Source organism: Mirounga leonina, unplaced genomic scaffold, assembly GCF_011800145.1.
Source record: "Mirounga leonina isolate KUSES-001 unplaced genomic scaffold, KU_Mleo_1.0 Mir_166, whole genome shotgun sequence".
Classification (NCBI taxonomy): domain Eukaryota; kingdom Metazoa; phylum Chordata; class Mammalia; order Carnivora; family Phocidae; genus Mirounga; species Mirounga leonina.
The window spans coordinates 9,708,280-9,728,787 of NW_023270418.1; the positions used below are offsets into that span (position 1 = coordinate 9,708,280).

Sequence of the window (20,508 nt, forward strand, 5' to 3'; positions counted from 1 at the left end):
TTTGTCCCTTTAAACTTATAATTTTCTCAGGAAGGGATATTTTTAAAAACCTGATAGAGACAAAAATAATTTTAAAGCACTTTTACAAACTACTACCTTTGCAGACACACATGATACAGAGTCCATCAATGTCCTGAGGTGCACTAGGAAGAAGAGTTTGATAAGTAGGCTAAATTAAAATATTCTATCTTTTTTCCATGAGTTCTTTCCATGGACAGGGACGACTATCTGTAAAATATCTGTTTTGGGGTAGATTCTTTATCAGACCAAATCTGGTCACATGCTGTTGTTAACTGTCTATTGTTTCAAGCCACTGAGCTTTGGAGTAGCTTGATACCTGGAAAATGCTAACCATGTACGTGCTAACATATAAGTCAATTTATAATTAAAACTTTTAAGCATTTTACAAATTCCAACTGGGATTTTTATGAATCTGGTTTCATCAGACCCAGGGTGCAGATGAGTAGACTAAGATACAGAAAAAGTAAATGGATTTATAAGATCTGAAGCAAAAGTTGGGTGTCAAAACTAGAAACAGAATCCAGAAATACCAGAACTACTGGCTCTCCTGAAGACTGGTACATATCAGGAGAAATATTTAAAATACACATGCAATTGGTAAAGCATGAACAATTAAGGTAAATCATAGCCTAAGCACTGGTACTAAGTTTTAGAGGTCCCCTCAGGTGCCAGAAGTTTACCTTTAATTCATGGATCCTAAAGACATCTAAGGGGAGGGGGTCAAGACCTTGGAGCACTTACTGGGCACGAGAGCATCAGCTGGCTACTAAGTACAGATGCATTTCAACAATGCCATGCCAGTTTACAAAACTCAGCCCCCAATACAATGAGTTTTCAAAAACAGAAGTATTATTCATAACTTCACTGTCTCACTTAGAGAGTTAAAATGTTTTATTTCTTTGTTTGTTTATGTTTTAGAAACTGAGATTTGGCTCCTGGCTTTATTGCCTCTATATTAAAATGACTGAAACTTATAACCCCATTGTTATAGTTTAAGATACCTCTCCCCTCCACCCCACCTCTCTCTCTCTCTCTCTTTCTCTCTCTCTCTCTGAAAAGCAAGGTACAATTAGAAGAAATGCAGTTGGCAAACTGTCCACAAGATACTACAAATTTTCCAAATCTTTAAAAGGAAAAGAAAAAAAAAAAAAACTTGTTTATTTGTACAATTTCTTCCTAACACAAGAGGTGGTGCCAGAATAACTGGAAACATCTCTAATTTAATTGGATTAATTCCCCCAAACTAGCATTCTCAAAGGTAAGCAGATAATTAGAAAACAGGAAAGAGTTATGGGCTCAAAGTTCAAAATAAGCAAATAAAGTTTTTCAAAGATTCCAGAAATCCTTTCAGGAAAAAAAAGCTAAAAATATGCTTTTAGCTGCTAAGAAAAAAATAAATAAATAAAAAGGTTAGACACTCTCCCCCTCCCCCAAGCCTCTTTTCACTGAAGCATGGAATTCAGGAAGTTAGGTAAAGAGAGATTATTCTTAGAGAACAAGAATTAGTATTCCTAGGAATAACCTGTATTATTGCCAGAGACAACTGCCCCAAGAATCTAAGATTTATTTCCATAAGGTTTATGTATAACTCAGTAGTCCATGCAACTCAATTTTCTTACCAGAAGATGGGCTGGTAGGCTTTGACCTAAACCATTTTAAGCTCTTCTAAGGGACCTTCCAATTCCATACAGGTGAGAAGTGGGCAGAGGGTTTCTCATTTGTAATCTGCCCCTCACCATTAAAACATACTGTCAGTGAAAAGCTCGATATTCAATCCAAAAGAGAGAGAGAGAGAGAAGAAAAGAAATTGAGGAGAAGGGAGAACGAAAAAGAGAAAGCAGAGAAACTGGAAATAAAACCTGCATTCTGTTATTAAATATCCCATGATGAAATTAGCATGAGACCATCTGCAAGCCACACAGAGATTAGGTCGTTCAAGACAGTGTGCTATCCTATGGACAAATGAAGGGCTTGTGATGGCAAGTTAAGGGAGATGAGAGCTAAAGGCAGGCCCTTCAGGTGAGACAGAGAGAGAGAGAGAGAAAGAATTAACCTGATCACCGTGAGCCCAAAGAAAAGATACAGGAGTCTGCTTACAATAGGAGAGCAGAGAAGTAAGGTGAACTACTTTGTCATGAGCCGCTCAAGCAACACTTTATCATCTCAAACAATTTGCTATATGAATAGGCAAAGCTGAGGTCAACACATAGCCATTACATTATTGCTATTTAAATGATTAATGTTTGCTAAATGGCAGAGAACAGCAAATGAATTATTTTCAAAATTTATTTCTTGCCCCACTAGATTCATTATTAATATATTGCATTATACTGGAAAAGAATGCAATATCATTTAAAATTAAAATCCCTTTATTTAAAAACAACTTCCTCTGGGAAAATAGCTTTAAAAATAGTAAAAAGATATTTTAAAATATTATGTTCATGAAAATATTCATCACAGTTTATTTATAATGAAAAAAATAAAACAATTTAGAAAATATCCATCATACTGGAATGAACAAGAAAACTATGTGCATTGATTCGATAGAATATGGTGCAGACATAAAATCATGACAAAAAAATAAAAGTAAAAAAACTATGTAGCAACACTAAGAAAAAGGCAGAGATACTATGTTCAAGGAAAAATACAACTCAAATTATAAATATGTTATAATTACAATGAGGTAGGATAAAGATGCTTAGGGGAGAAAGTGTTACAGTTAGGATAACAAAACACCCCCCCTCCCTTTTCTCTATTTACATATTGAGAACATAATAAAGTAATATTTTAGTAAAAAAAAATATTTTAAGTACAACTCTCTTCATTATGATCACAAGCCATCATAGTTACATGTGATCATTATATTACACTCTGAAATACCAGCATGCGATAAACACTTTAACAGTGCTTTTAAAAATACATATATACGAAAGCACATGCAGAGCATCCACAAAAGCAAAGAGCAGATGATTTGGTCAGCCGCACCAATATAAAGGCACAATTCAAATGCTTCCAGAGCTTCTTACAAACCGCTGGAATTCATGGAGCACACCACACCACCCTGAGTCTCCAATGTCATTATGTAGCGCAAAACAGGCTAAATACAAAGCTTTCTTCCACTGGCAGGAATACAAATGAAGACCCTTCTGTCAGCTGTGTAGGAGTCTCTTTGAAAACACTTCGCACATATTCAAAGCATATATTAGCCACTTTATCCAATCAAGGAAAAGCATGTATATCTTGATTTGGGTATGCACAAACAACCCCAGTGGCCAAAACTACAAAAACATATTACTGCTTCTCCCAATCACTGTTGCCATATGATCCCTATTTCAAAGATGAATTGGATACACTCTCCTAAAAAATGAAAATGTCCTTAAATAAAATAAAATTAAATACTCCTCTGAGAATCTGAAAAATAAAAACATATGAAAAAAAGCTTTCAGCACAAATAGTTCATTGTACTAGTAGTGATAGACAGTGGCAAATTCTATGACCACATCTCCCCATCTGCTAAATAATAGCTGATTGCAAAGCACATAACCTGAATTTACCACTGAGGTTTCAATGAAAATTAACAAATTACCAAAATAAGATATTAGCATGCCAATGACAGAAATTATAAGATAACAGCACAAACACACAAAGGCAAATTTTGCTTCTTCGTGATTAATCTGACTGAACTTCTTGCTCTTGTTATCTGTTAGTTAGAAAACCAAAAATCAATAATTATGACTTGCTTATAGGGGCAACACAAGTGTCAAAATAAAAATTAAAATATTATTTTATATTTAATGGCAAAACACTCTATACCTCTACACCTCATCCCCCAGTTTTTCATTTGTCCATTCACTAATAATTAACATTTGGCAACTAATGTGACTTTTTTTTTTTTTTAGTTTTTAATGTTGCTACTAGAAAATTTTAAATTACGTATGTGATTTGCATTATATTTATACCGGACAATGCTGGTATAACTGTCAAAACAAGAGGGGGGAAATCCACTGAGTAAATAATCTTTTCTAAATAGAGGAAACGATTGGAGCTATGGCAACATTCAACTTGTTAAGTATCTGAACTTTTTTTTTTTTTTTAATGAAATTGAATCACTTAAGTTGTCCATCCAAACTTTCAATTAAATACCCTGGAGCTGCCTACCATACTGTCCTTGAATATCTGCCATAGAACCATCTTTCTGGTGAGAGTTTATTACAAGATGCCTTCAATACTATTCTATGGAGACCAAGAGGTTTACTTCTTTATGCCAAATGATCAGGTTTAGATAAACAGCATGACAAGGCTGCAATAAATACTTAGTGAAATAATGTGAGTTTGAAATTTTAAAAAGGTAGAAAAACAAGATTACTAAGAAATTGCTTTGCATGACTAATATAGAAAGGAATATCTGTTTTATGTGCTAATTCTCTAGGAGTCAATCTATACAAATTATTAGTCTCCTCCTATTTTTAATGTAAACTTTTATTTTAATGGAAATAAATAATTAATGATTATTTAATGGCATGGAAGCCATCCATTTGATACCAGGAAAAGTAAAACCTAGAATCAAACTGTAAGATCAAGATCCAAAATAAAAGTTAAAGATAGTTAGGCTAACAAATGTATATTCAAATGTGTACATAAAGAGACCTTTTCTTCTGAAAACATACTGCTCTTCTAGGGAGACAGGATTTCAAATTGTCAAACTCTCTTCTAAGAACATTCACACATAACCTGTTAGGCTATTTAGTATGTTTAAAAAAAAAAATGGGCCCTAAATAGAGGTAATGTTATATGACATGAATTTATTTAAAATCTCAGAAATGTAATCTACTTAATATAATATCACATTTCTAAATTTTACTCTCTGATTAGGTATAGAAAAAGTCTGATATATTTTAAATGCACTTGGCTTCCATTAAAATACTTGTAAATGAACCACACAGAATGTTTTGACATCCATTACCTTCAGTCTCTTACAAAAATTGTAGATAACTATATGTCCTTCCATTTCCAATCTCCAATGTGTAAATATATATATATACATATATATATATATGTATATATATATATTTAAGTCAGTTCCTCCTTCATACTATACTAACAAGCAATTAGGCTATTTGCCCCAAAATCTTCAAATATTTGCCAAAAAATCTTCACATATGTGTCTGCTAATTTAGGCTAAAATATACATTTTCAGTTTGCAAATATTTTCATGAAAATTGTGAAGAAAAAAATCTTAGTTTTAGGAAATCACATAAATAATGGGTTCACTGAAGAATGTCAAATATCTAAGGCACAAGAGTAGTTACAGTTTGCTAAAGTAGGAATAAAAATCCCACAATATGATGATTTTACTATTAAAGGTATTTCCCTGACAGAATAGCTAGCAATTGAAAACTCCTCAAATTTAAAGAGAATCCAGGATGAGTTTGACAGCAATAGCTTTAATGAAGCAGAATTGAATCTATGACTTCACAGTGCCTTGGCTTTTTTCTTTCTTTCTTTTTTTTTTCCTTCACTGACTCGACCAACTGTTTTGGCTTCAAGTAGAAGCAGCTTCAATTAATGATAATGGTTGTTTGGCTTGAATGAAGACTAAAAGCCAGTGTCTCCAATGTATGTTCCGAAACACTCAGAAAACAAACAAGATAGTCCTTAAGATATAATTCATAAGAAAAGTCTGAATTGCTCCTAAGAAGTTAAAGCTAGTTAGAGAGAGCTGGAAATGTTATTGCAACTGCATTTCAAATGTGCAAGCCTGAAATCCAAGAGAAAGAAATCAGACATCATCTTGAAAGCAAATGGAAACCTGAGCAAACACCTAAGGGATCTGATCAGTATAGACAGAGGCACCTCAGAAAAATCCCAAAAGTCTGCCTCAATTGCCCTGACTTAACCCTGTAATTGATGCAGTTTCATTTGGCTTGCCTAGTTAGAAATTGTCCACAAAAAGAACAATCCTTTTCACATCTATCCAAAAAAGAAACTCAGGACTTTATTCAAGTCAAAAATTCAAGTCAAAACTTTCAAATGCACTGTCAATGGTGCACATACCTTTCCCAAGGAGAAAAATATACGTGGGTTTAAAAAAAAAATGAGGGGGGGACGGGGGTAGGGGCAGAAGAACCATGGTCCTGGAAAAACCTACTTTACAATAAAAAATATGATTGTTGTTTACTGCTTCATAGCTGTTTATTATTTCAGTCAAATCTGCTTTCTCTCTCTCTGTGTTCTAATTTAATCACATGCTATTAAATAGAAGAAATATAAATTCTGGGGATTAAAAAAAGTAGATACTCTGTACAATCACCTCTACTATTTGAAAGCACTGACTTGTTACTGTTCGTGCAAGAATCATAAAAAATTGGCAAGTTGAATTCAGTCCCATTTACTGTGCAGTTTATACAGAAGCTATTATAGAAAATGAAGCACATTACAGAACACAAGATATAATTTATAGAAATTATTATCAAAGCATGATAGCCTGACAATTCACTCTCCGAGGAGAAACTAGACATGGTCACACATATAGATTCGATGGTGGGGTAGGGGAAGTACAAGTAATAATAAATAAGAATCCTGCTTTTAGAAAAATGAATCTTTCTGTAACTCAAAAATCCTTCTATATGGACTGTGATTCTCTGAAGTGTTCGTACATTTAGAGATTGGGAACATGAGCACAGCCCAGTCATCTAGCATGAGCTTCACAAGCATCTGTTGAAAAAATAATTGGTGAAGGAAAAGAAGTCTGTGCACCCTTTTTATTCTAATTTTAGCCCAGGGTGAGGAACCAACAAACAGCACCTGAATTGAATTTGTCCCCTTCACAATACTAGACACTTTTCTAAACCTGCAAATCATCATAATAAAACATTGCATTGTCTTTAATTTTCAACCCCTCTAGTCAGAGTTGACGCTAGTCACAAAGGGACCAACCTAAAAATAGATTCTGGAGAGGGAGAGGACTGGAGTTGGCCTGCTCTGTCAGCTCCTCTTGCCAGCAGTGAATGGAAAACTCAGGTGATGTCTCATCGTGTGTAGACATTTCCCCTTAAGCAAAGAAATATAACAGCCAAAGCATAGCTTCGATAGCCTAAGGAATATCACAAGAGGCATTTTAAAAGTTGGTAAATCAACTGTTTTGCCTAAGAGTGGAAGTGAGTACGCTGTATCTAACAACATGTTTGGAAAGCAAACAATAGTCAAAACTGTTTGCCCTTCATTTTCTTGATTAAATTCCTAATAACCACAGTTGCATAGAGCAAGATTTTTGCTATTATACTCCCAGCTCATTCTACACCGAGGTTGTTTCTACACAGTAATAAAGCATCTGAGTGAAAAATGTAAAATACACAACTAATCATCCAGCTGTTTCTAAGATCCCAGCTGTTCAGTAATAGGCAGAAAATACCCAACATAATAACCGAATATAATAGACTCACATTGCAGGTGATTGTAGAAGCTTTCTGGGTTTGCACTGGCATGACCTGATTTATAAAGTGGGAAAACGTCTCCCTGGATCATACAAAAAAGCTCCCCCTGAGAAATCTGTGAACTTGGGAGAGCAGAAGCCTCCCCGATTTGGGCTTTCATTGAAATAAAGGTGAATGGGGTGCAGTGGGGTGTGGGGAAGATGGGGCTGCCAAGCTTTTTCATGTCCATCTCTGCAGTTAAAAAAAAAAAAACAACAGGTTTAATAACTGAGGGAAAAGATTGAAACAGAAAATCAAAATGAGACCTTCAAACACTTTATTTTGAACAATTTGCATTTGGTCAGAACTTCCATTAGAATCTTCTATTTCAATTTCCTTTCCGAATCTTTTCAGGGGTGCAGTAAAATTTTTTTAAAAGTTGAGTGACTTTCTAATCTCTCTTACAAAGCTTATAACACAACTACAGCGTTTCACAACTGAAATGAAAACATGTTTCCAGCATGTAATCTTCAGCTTATTTTAACAATGAGGCAGTATTTATTTCATGCTAGACTGATTTCCAACAGTGATACCACAGCCAGACAAAAAGGGGATAGTAATTCCTAAACAGAGCCTCTCCTATCCAAAGATTCAACTCAAGTCCCTTGAGTGAGTAAAAATAGTCTGGTGTCACAAGATGATTCACACCTTAAAATCCTGTATGTTGCTTCACCCTTATCTGTCTAATCTAACCCTTTCTTTACCCACTGTCTCTCACACTGCCTTGACGCCTGAGAAGTATGTGGATTCTAGTAATGAAATGACACCTCTTCTCTGGATGGGTAGCAACAGCAGCTAAATCAGCAAGGAGCGTATGACGGCAGCAAGGAGTTCTAATTATGTTGCACAGATTTTACGATTCTTCCATTCCTCTAAGAATTGCACATCGGCAATAACCAACATAAACACATCACTCAGCTCTGTTAGTGACATGCACTCCCAAGGCTTCAGTTGGTTGCTTAATTCTGTCTTAGTTTTAATACACTACCACATTAACATTCTGCATTAGATTAAGGGTGGGGGAGATTATCCCCTACAAAATATAAGTGCCCAAATGGTAATGTCCTAAGAATGTGACTCTCTTACTCTGAAGGGAAAGGTGAGTTTTATCTTAAGACATGGCTTTAATTCTCAGCAACCATTTTACAGTATGTGAGTGCTCTCAGAATACCAGCAAAGGGAGTCAGGATATCTGTAAACATACATACGCATGCTTACTAAATCTGGTACCAATACTAAGTGATCAATTCAATTTTGCGGATTAACAAAATTAATAGCATTACCAAATGAAGCAGTTTTAGACTGACCTACCTATATTCACCATCAAATTAAAGACTTCATTTAGGCATAACCCTTCACCCTGTGCCTACATCCCTCCCATTCCCCTATGCCCCAAGTAGCTATGATCCTCCTTACATGCTGTTGCCATTCCAGGAAAAAAGCAGTTTACTACCTTCACGTTGGCTGGGTCATATCTGGAGGAAGCAGGTCAAGTACTCTGAGAACACATCTAGGAACCCAGAAGGAAAATCTATTCCTAGTATTCCTCCTCTGTCATCTAGATTCTAATATGATATATTTGCATTTCCCCAGGTTGTTTTCCTTATATACTGAAATCTGCTGCTAGACTGCTTAATAGCAAATGTTGCAAAAAAGATCATCTTCCCATCCTCTAATCACTTTGTAAGTGAGCCTTTCACTTGGTTTGCTAGAAGATAAAACATTCATATCTACCAATTTAAATATAATCCATAAATTTAAATATAATGTCCAAAAGTCAGGAGATAGGGAAGAAAAACAAAGAGATTCCATTAACCTCTCAAGAATGCTGAATAAATGAGTCATTATTTATGGGATATATCTCCCTCCAAATAAATGGCCCTAAATATGAATTGCAATCTCCAAATCTCATATTAATATCTTAATTTACTTAACTAGATTTACTCCTCAAGCTAGTAAGGATAGTGTGGAACTTATGATCTCTATTTTCTTATCAAAAATCATTTTAATATTAGGTAAATCATCCTAAAACTAAAATCCATTCCCCAGCAGTAATGTCAACAGTAACACCAATTAGGAATGGCAAATAAACAGATAAATATAAATCCTACTATATTCCCCAGAAATTCCATCACCTCTTGAAAGATTTCAGTCCAATGGGAGCTTCATTAATTATTTCCTACCCTGCCTGATAGCAAATGAAAACCCCATTTGGATCATGATCCCTACCAATTGAAGGAGAAAAAAAAAGACTTGTTCAAGCGCTATCAACACATTAGTGTTCTCTAGGGGAATCATCAATCTATTCAGGTATGAGTGAATTAAGTTTATAAATAGAATAACATACATCCTCTGTGTTAACTATTGTGGCCCTATCATTGAAAGAGTTCAGATAAAATAGCCCTGGTCTCCAAGAGATATGAAGGTTTTCTAATTATTTTACAGTTTTGTAAGTGAGCACCCTCAGAGGCTGAGATACACTGAAACATTCGCCCAAAACAAAAACAACCTGAGGCTTTAATACTGTAATTGAACTTAAGAGAATTAAGGAAGTCACATCAAACAACGAAAATGCAGAACAACAATGGCTTCAAGTAAATTGATGGCTAGAGAGCGCAGAGTAGATCTATGGGGTAAATTGATGGCTAGAGAGCACAGAGTAGATCTATGGGGTAAATTGATGGCTAGAGAGCACAAAGTAGATCTACGGGGTAAATTGATTGCTAGAGAGCACAAAGTAGATCTACAGGGCTATATAGTCTAGTTTCCATGCTATATGCATCCTCTATATAATGGGAATAATGACCATGAAAAATAAGATGAAAATTTTGCAATGTTTCATAAAACATAAAAATGAATCCTTCCTGGGAATGAAAGCCCATATATCCTATCCCATGCAATGTCTCAGAGCTTAGCTTTAATACCACTATGGTTGGTTATATGGCACAAAAATCCAGCCTAGAGTGTAAAGAAAGGTTTTGCAATCCTTGGGTCTCACTATTTCCCCAAACACACAAGAATTATACACTTTTACTTCAAGAAGTCTCTTTCAATGCCTCAGACAATTCATTTTGCTTATATATCTTTGGCCAGAATAAAGGCAGAATATTAAATGTATGATATATATAAACATATTAATCTAATTATTTTGAAACACATATAATTATTTGCCTCAGCATTGGTACAACTTTAGTCAATATCCACAGGGGCTATTTATTTAACTGATTTAAGAGGTGACTGACTGATCCTTCAATACCCAGTAGCTTCATGCTGAAATTCATTTCATACTGAAATGCCTTCATGCTCTGTGGCTTTAAAAATATGCTAGGAATCATGAAAAATCTACAGAATCATGAAAAATTAATCCAATGTACATAATGCCAATAACTGGAAAAAAGCAGCATATTTTCCAGATTTACTACTTATTCCTAATAATTACTATTAAGACCACTTCTAAGGTAAGTTGGCATTTCTATCATTTTCACAGAAAATGTTAACTTGTATAATCTTTCAGTAACTTATGTCTTCTTTATGGCATTCACAATAGTCACCTCCTGGTTAACTATGCTGATGATGAGATGTGCCAAAGGTTATTCCTAAATCCTTCCTACTTCGTCCTGATGTACATGACACATTGATTTGAACAGACTTGGCTTTCCAAATAGGTTTTGCTTGGCCTTCTAGTTTCAGTGTATTTGTTGTTTCTTTGTACTATGTTGTTTTCTGTTTACAACTTTGCATTTTTCTCGCCTGGCTGTTGAAAGGGAGACAATGGTTTTGACCCTGAGTAAAGCCAGCTCGGATGAGAAACTAGTTGTGGAAAATCTATACAACAGATAATTTGCAAGTCAGGAAGCAAAAGTGGACTATTTGCGGATCACCAATCAAAATCATTTAGTTCCTTGTACTCTGGATACAAATTCTCCTTCTCCTCCATCTCACACCAATGATGGCAAATAAATCAAAAAACTTAACTGCAGGTCAGCAACACCATGACCAGTGAATGTGGGAACATCCTTTCCTAGACAATAGTAAGACATCCTATTTAGCACATTATCTGCCTGATACATCTATTCTGATACCACTTAGTATTACCAACAGGACTGAACGGGGATATGTTAGAGTCTCACTTAGAGCCATAGCTCATTAAATATGTGCTATGTTTTTCAAAGCAACTCATACCCTGGGATTAATTTATTTATCCATAAATAAAGTAACCATATTTTCTGTACCTCAGATTGGGCCATATGGTCTGATATGTATTAGCATACTTTTTTATGAAGATACTGTAAGAAATTGGGACTGCTATGGAAACAGAGAACCAAGTCAGAAATAAAACTCATATCACAGTCCTATTCTTAATTTACATTTCAGAAGTACACATCCCCATTTACTACAAAAATAGCTCTGCTTCCTTCAATCATGAACACAAACCACTCCATCAACTTTCTTTCAAATAGGAATACTGATCTCCATACTAGAAAGTAGGATTGTCTTCTAACCTGTATCGGTTACATTGGCTTGGAAGACACTGTGCTTTGAGTCAAACTTCTTTGCAGGCAGGAAAACTGAGAAGTACCTTTTGTCCACACCAAATGTCCTTTGCAGAATTCAGAATGACTTTTGGGTCAGGAAGTTTTCCTGGAACAGGCCCCTTTGTCACTGAATGACAACCCGTAATCATTCTATACTGTATCAATAAAAAAAAAAAAAAAACATATAAAGAGGGATGTTACAGTCTGCATCGTGCACATGAGCACATCCCATGTTCAGTGAAAAATGTCAACTGAACCTAGGTGTATTTCCCACTTGACCTAGGAATAGCCACAATGTTATGGCTGAAGATGCATCACAATCCTCAAAATCAACAATGGAGAACACCATTTCTGTGTCTTTTGTGCTGTGGGGATACTACGGTTTATGATTCTAATGCAATCAAAAATAACTCTCTGCTGGTTCACGTTGACTTTCTAAAAAAAAAATGGATATATAGATATATATATATCAGAGTACTTTCCATAAAAATGTCTTATTCATATAGTGGATTCTCTTTCAGCACATGCTTAATGAAAAGATTTTCACAAAGCTTCAGCGATCCTGTTTAAAACAAATTTGACAAGAAAAGCAGTAGCACTTGTGAAATACTACATGTGTTTAAGCATAAAATGAATTCCCCAGCACAGGTCAGAACACTCTGTTTACTGACAAGACTGTACTATAACAAAGCAAGAAATCAAAATGTTTACTTACCAACTTTCACCATATGTATTTAACTGGAGACTGAGTTATTATTTTTTTTATTAAGGGAATCCCTTCCCTTTAGTTTTTAGAATAAAGAGCTTCAAAAACACCCTATCCATTCTGCTTACACTCTAAAAACTCAATCTCAAACTCCTGGTTCTTGCATTTAACCCAACGGTGAAATTTTAAAACTCTTCTGCTCTTGCTACTTAACTATAAAATCATGGCTGGTATGACTTGAATACCTAGAAAATATCAAGCTAGTCTAATACTTCCTTCAACGTCAGAGAATTTTCGTGCTGGAAGGAATCAAGTGATAATGTAGCTCAACAGCCCGATTTTACACTTAAAAAAAAAAAAACTGAGAATCAAGAAGATGAAATGATGTGCCAATGTCAACAAGCCAGCTCTCCACTCCTAGACCAGCTATCATTCCTCTGGCACCAACTAGTTCTCTCACAGAAATTCAAAGGAATAGTTAGTCCTCCTCTCTTCTCCACAACTGTTAGGTTTCCTTTTCAAACATTTGCAAAGAGAGAACAATGTATCCACCCTGGAAAAGACTCTGATTAGGATGACCTTCAAATATGGTACTTTTGGTAACAGAATCATCTGAAAAGCAACTATAGAATCCCAGATCCCCGAAATTCAAATCTCTAAATGGGGCCACTTCTTTTTTATCTTACAGCTAAATGTGTATGGTGGTCTCTGAGAAGATAGTTCCCCAAATCAGTTACAATTAGCCTCTAGAAGCATATTTCTCAGTATAAAATTTTACAAATGGTACTAAAGCACTTTGCCTGGCTTTGACTTAGAAAAATGTTATACATCCACAGCTGCACTTCACACATTCTCTACCTTCACACATTCCCTACAAGAGAAGTGCTCCATATAAAAGTGCCCTATACAAATCCTGAGGGCTTAAATGCTTTCTTCTTAGTGTGGAATCAAGATCCAGACATCCTAAAATAAAGGCATCTTGAAAGAAAATACAAACATACATACATTTAGTGATAACCTAATAATATTTGGTTCAGAAGCCCATGGCGGTCACTTCTTGACCATTTTACTCTTCAGAAAGCTATGCAAGATAAAGGAAAACCAAAGGATCTCAAAATGACTATATTTCTTGAATTCACAGAATTATCAAATCTAATACATCTCAGCTAAATTTATAACTTTCAGATTTAAAAAGGAGATGTTGTAGAAATACAATACCTTTTCTCTTCCAAACATAGCCAAATCATCACTATTGCTATTATAGAATGTTCAGTAAACATCCAATGCCAGAGAGCATTTAAACTATTTTAAGATATAATCTGACCTAGTTGGGTACAGCAAAAGACACATGGTACCTCATTCATAGAGTCAACCTCTTACACCATGACGCGCCTGGGATCTTTCTTCCAAATGAAGAAACTGCAGTAATTATTCAATGATAGGCTATCTTGCATCTGCATATCCACTTCTTGTAAGGAGCCCAAAATTAAAGAAATTACCCATGATTTTTACAATATCCTAATAAAGCAGATGTAACTCATGGGTTCTAAATCTCTTCCTCCCAGAGGAAGATTAAGCAATTTAGACATAACATCAGGCATTTATATGGAACTCGGCATTTCAGAGTTTTCACATGTTCTCATTTGCTTTCCATAACAACTCTGTGATGTAACAAAAGCTTTATGTGTCTTCTTTTTCACTAATGAGAAAATTGGGGTGCAGAGATTAATAGTGACTTTTTCAAATGAATAGTGACCAGCCCAGATACCAGCCTAGATTACTCCTAGTCTAATGCTTATTACATTTTTGCACCATATCCAAAATATATTAAAATGCCATCTTTGAGGTCTTATTACAAGATCGCATTTGCTTGTTTTGTCACTCTCTATTATTGTCCACTAGAGATCTTTGGTCAGAGCATTCAATTAATGCCCCTGCTTGCTGCTTTCCATTCTCCAAATGGTATTCTTGAGAGGTGTTTTTCTGTAAGTGGTGGGGAGGGGGTGGGAGAAGGGTGTAACTTTCCTTTTAAACCTAACATTAGATTTACTTGGAATTTCAAATATCATTAAAGAAGAATTATGCTATTATCAAATGATGGCCTGGGACTAAAAAGCTTGAGAAAAGCTATTCTAGATCTTTTTTTTTTTTTTTTTTTTTTTATTCACAGTTGTCAGAGTTCATTATGTGCTACATAGTATATTTTTCCCAAACCTCAGGACAACCATTTTATAAAAAATAGATGTTGAAGAAACACTGGAGAATAAGGCCTCTTATGGACTCTAAATTTGCTAATCTATATCTTATTATGACTTAATAGTGCAGGTCTGATCACTAGCTGTTACCTCACATTCTAGAACACCTTGCATGAATTAAACACAGTTACATGTGTCATAAGATCCTTTAACAAAAATGATATTGATGGTGATATCGAAACCAAATGTTTTGACACAATTCTTCCTTTTACCAGTTTTAGCAAATAGAGTGCTAAATTCTGAGGTGAATCCCCACACTGTGCCTTTATGTAGCTGCACAAAGAAATAAACTTAATAAATCTAGCATTTATGTTGCACATTTAATAGAAAGCTCTTAAGCCATAATCACTGTAGCTGCTGGGCATCTTATTTCTTCAAGAATTCTTTCAGTGCATGCATTAACTTTGGTTAAATTATTCTGGATTTAAAAGGCAGAAGAATAATTAAAATAGTATGGTTTCAGAAGCATCATTGTAACAGTCCAATTTCAAAAGATTCAATTGCTAAATTTTACTTCATACTCCCTTTGCAGATCAGTTATTTAGATTTTAAAAAAAGGGAATCATGTGCTGTTATCTGCGTGGCCATTAGTCTCACACAAAGAAAAGAACTATAAAATAAGACTAAAATCATTCTTCCAATGATTGTCATTGAACTGTTACATTAGGAAACATTCACAGTAGGAAGTCTCTCTCAATCTCCAGCATATAAAATAGTGCAAAAGGAAAAAAAAAAAAAATTCCAGTCCTGTTATCTGTGAACAAAACTTATTACATTTTCTCCAATTTTACTTCTTCCATATTGTTAGGCATTTGCTGTCATACCTTCCCAAAATTAATAATAAAATATAATCAATTTTTAAGGCCCCTGCAGCCTTTTTAAAAGTTAATTTCCAGTTAAAAATAAACTTTAATTAAATCTAAGATAAAATTGTGACCTATATTCTATTAAATAATTCACTTTCTTTTTTTTTCCTACACAGTAATTCTTACAATTTTTAAAAAACAAATGACTGCTCGAATTCATTAGTTCTTACATAGTAAATACTTCAAAATGCCAACTTTTCCCATCACTGCACAATTACGAACAATGTTGACAATTTACTTACACATACACATACACACACACACACACAAATACACACATATACATTCTCTCCATGGAATCTTTACTTTTAACATCTCCAGTTAATGTGCAAAATTCTTGCATTCTAATAAAAAATATAAAGATAGATTTGCTCCTATTTTAGCCTCCCTCTTCCCCAAGATGTATCATTTACTTGATATGTAATACAAGTTTAGTAACAATTATGCCACGTATGACCATTAAATGGCGTACTACTATATGCATTAGGTTCGTCTGCATATTTCATTTTCATAACTGCACTCTCTATGCGTAAGTATATTTGGAGATACTGGGGTTGGTGGGGGGGGGGCAGTGGCGGGTGGAGAACAAGATTCACACATCCGTCTCCACAGCCTTCGCATTAGAACAGTTGTTTTTATCTGTCTCGCTGTCATCCCCCTTTCCCTGACACTTGTCCTCCTTTGCACAGAGAGATTCCTTAACTCCTTCTTCCATCTCTAGATACTCTGACTTGTCCCCCAGGGAAGAAGAAGTAGAGCTCCGAAATTTCTTCAGCAAATTGGAAGGGAGGTATGGGCAACTGACTGCGTTCTGTGTCAGCTGGGTCTGCTCCTCATTTTCAGTCTCTCTGTGGTAGAAATAGTTAAAGTTAGAGACAATCACTGGCACTGGCAAAGCAATGGTTAACACACCTGCAATGGCACACAAGGACCCCACGATCTTGCCCCCCACAGTGATGGGCTTCATGTCCCCATAGCCCACAGTCGTCATGGTCACCACAGCCCACCAAAACGCATCTGGGATGCTTTGGAAATGGGTAGTAGGTTCATCTGCCTCCGCGAAGTAGACGGCGCTGGAAAACAGGATGACCCCAATGAAGAGGAAGAAGATCAGGAGGCCCAGTTCCCGCATGCTGGCTCTGAGGGTGTGGCCCAGGATCTGCAGGCCCTTGGAGTGCCTGGAGAGTTTGAAGATCCGGAATACCCGGACCAGACGGATGATCCTGAGGATGGCAAAGGACATGGCCTGCTGCTGCTGTCCATTGCCACCCCCCTGTTGCTGGGCCAGATCAGTGCCCAGTGTGATGAAGTAAGGCAAAATGGAGACAATGTCAATGATGTTCATGATGTTTTTGAAGAAGAGTGCTTGGCTGGGACAAGCGAAGCAGCGAACCACAAACTCAAAGGAAAACCAAACAATACAGACTGTCTCCACGATGAAGAAAGGGTCGTTGAATATGGTGTGCCCTGAGTTCTCTAGGTGGGGAGCTGAAGTGTCATTCAACAACCCAGCGTGTGTGCCTGCGCTCAGGGCCATGATGAGATCCCTGTCGTCCCTAAACTCAGGTAAAGTTTCCAGGCAGAAAATGACAATGGAGATTAAGATGACCAGGACGGAAACGATGGCTATGCCCCTTGCCGGACTGGAGCTCTCCGGATACTCAAAGAGAAGCCAAATCTGCTTTTTAAATTCATTCTCTGGCAAGGCCCTGTCCTCCTCCTCTCTCACAAAGCCCTCGTCCTCCCGAAACTTGAGCAGGGCCTCCTCTCCCAATTGATAGAACTTCACCTCCTCGGTGAAGATATCAAAGGGGACGTTGACTGGCCTCTTGAGGCGGCCTCCTGATTGGTAATAATATAAGATGGCATCAAAGCTAGGCCTGTTCCTGTCAAAAAAGTACTCATTACGCAAAGGGTCAAAGTACTGAGTCCTCTTCTCGGGGTCTCCCAACAAAGTCTCTGGAAACTGCGCCAGAGTCTTCATCTGGGTCTCAAAGCGCAGGCCGGACACATTTATCACCACACGTTCACAGCAGTCGCTGTAGCGGACGGAGCTGTAGCCACCGCCGCCCCCATCATCCTGAGGCAGCAGGTCCGTGTAGGAACATTCATCACCGTGGTCATCTTCACTATAGTAAAACCTGCCCTCCTCGTCGTCGTCGTCGTCGTCCTCCTCCTCCTCCTCCTCCTCCTCACTCAGCTCCCTCAGGATCTTCTCCTCAGAGCCACTGGGCATCAGGTCGGAGCAATGAGGAAAGCTGCTCTGACGGTGGTGGGCTTTCTTCTTCTCAGGCGGCTGGCGCCTCCTCCTCCGACTCCCCCGGCCACCCTGAGGGTCATGGGAGGTGCAGGCCCCACGCGCCTGGTGGTGGTGGTGGGAGCCCCCTCCGGACCCCGCGCTGCCTTCCACGGCCGCTGTGGCGGCTGCCACGGCGGCGGCCGCAGCTGCCCTCGAGTGAGCAAGCCTCTCCCGCTCCCGGGCCCGGGCCTGGGCTGCATAACCATAAGGCATGTGACTGTTGCACCCTGAGCTCTCCGCACTCACCATTGCAACCTCCATGGTGGTGGTTTCGGGAAATGGCTGGTTCCAGTTGCAGAAGAAGAAGAAAGAAAACTAGGGCAGCTTCTTTTCTCACCAAATTAAGGTAAGTTTGGAACCCTTAAGCAGATTGCTTGGAAGACTAAGGATATTTTCAGTCCAACTTTGCATTTTCTGTTTTTAAATCAGTACGCCCCATGCTCTCTGTTCCCAGGGACTGAACATTGCTCTCCAGAGCTTGGCTGGTCTAGATAAACAACCCAGCACTCTCAAGCCCAAGTCAAAAAATGGTGGGGTCTCCCAAACACCTGTTTTTGGGTGGCTGTTCAAATCTGGAAATACGTCTAGGATGTGGTTGGTGATGATGCCGCAAGATTTCAAAGGCAGCAAGTATCTGACAGCCAGCAGTTGTGCCTAGAAAATGGAATATATTTTTCTGCCATGGAAATTGTCCAAAGCTCAGTCCATCAAATTTAAATAAAATACAAACAAGCCTTTAGTCTTAGCACTTGCCTTCTAGGGACGGCTTGACCCATGTTAACACGTGGCTTGAAGTACGTCCAGCCATGGCTGCTCAAAGCCTATCAGGATGATTCTCCAGGTGCTCCCTTCCAGTTCATCACAGGCTTCCCGGACCCAGGGGCAATGCCAAGCTATGGACAGAGGCAAAGACCTTGGGAGGTAGAGAAGGTACAAGATGAGGTGTCAGCGGGGGCACACCCAGCTCTGAGGTCTCCATAGAAATCAAGGAAATGCAGAGCATCCTTCAGCTAAAATCATGCAGAAGAAGCACTTCACCTGAAAAAGGAAGGGAAACAAGCATAGGAGAAAAATAAAAAGAATCAAATCATAAAGAGCAAACAGTGTTTCCTTCCCATACACTTCTTTCTCCTGTCCTCAAGCAAACCACATAAAGCACCAAGTGACCACAAAATTTCCAAGGAGTGTGGGGCAGGTTGTTAAATCTCCTCCTCACTAAACCATCCTTCTGTCCTTCTTCTTTGGTTATTATTTCAGCTCAGTCTATTTTCATGGCAACTCAATTATTTTTCCTCTCTCCACTCTCGACCCACATGTCTTCTCCTTTGGCTCTCCCTTTCACTCATGCCAGGTCTTAATTCTCGGTGTCACTTTCTTCATTCCACAATAATAATGCTTTCACTTTACAGCTGCTTCCATCATTCATTGATCTCAAGGCATTTTTTTTTTTTAATTTCCACTCATCAAATATTTCTGAATTTAGTGCCTTTCCACCCCTCTCCGTCTTGATTCAGGATTAGAGCAGTTGGAAAAACCAGTTTTCTTTAATCCAGGCTCTACCACTTCAACAAGCTTCAATCACCTCATCTATATACAACCCCCTCCATCCGCTTAGTGAAGTTGAATGAGACAGTGAATGTTGATAGAACAGCACAGACATAATGAATGTCAATAAATGCTAGCAGTTCCGAATAATATGACCATAACCTAAGTTTTTATTGTCAATCTACTCACGCCCAAATGTATATGTCCTTAAACCACAGTCTCAATTACAGGGAGGACAGAATGTGAGGACATCCAGGACACTTTGAGACTCACCAATGGCCTGTATTAAGTTGGCACTTCCTATCTCCCTGAAGCATGTCCCTGTTGTTTTTCTGTTTCCCAGACTCCAGAACACTCCCTACCACCCACAGCCTAGGAGCTAATCCCACTTTCCACTTCTCTGATAATCATCTTTTCTCCTTGCAGTTCCTCCATGTTCCCCTCAATGCCTCCTCCTACACTCCTCTCAAGGGACTATTTCCTTATGTTTTAAATCCCAGGTTGTGTGAATTTTATTTTCAGCCTATCATACTTCCCCCCATAACTTAATCCATTATTTCGAATCTCCCAACCCCCCCCCGCCTCCCTTGCCTCTCTCTGCCCACTTTTATTTCCAATCTGTCACTTGCTGATCACATCTTCCTTGCAGCCCCGATCTGCCTCTACTGTCACTTGTTATTCCTGGCCTTTCTTCTTAGTTGGCTCTCTCTAGATCCAACTAATCATCTCCTCAGCCAGGACCTGTAAAAACTGCCCTAATCTTCTGTCTCCTATGCTTTTGCATTCACTCTGTCCAACAGGACTTCCAA

At 37.7% G+C, this 20,508-nt stretch overlaps 1 protein-coding gene across 1 annotated transcript; it reads right to left on the bottom strand.

The window, feature by feature from the left end:
• Nucleotides 1-16,440: 16,440 nt before the first annotated feature.
• KCNA4 (potassium voltage-gated channel subfamily A member 4) lies at nt 16,441-18,415 on the bottom strand. The gene has a single exon (XM_035012300.1). The coding sequence runs from the start codon at nt 18,413-18,415 to the stop codon at nt 16,448-16,450; it is 1,968 nt and encodes a 655-aa protein (XP_034868191.1). The 3' UTR covers nt 16,441-16,447.
• Nucleotides 18,416-20,508: the final 2,093 nt, after the last annotated feature.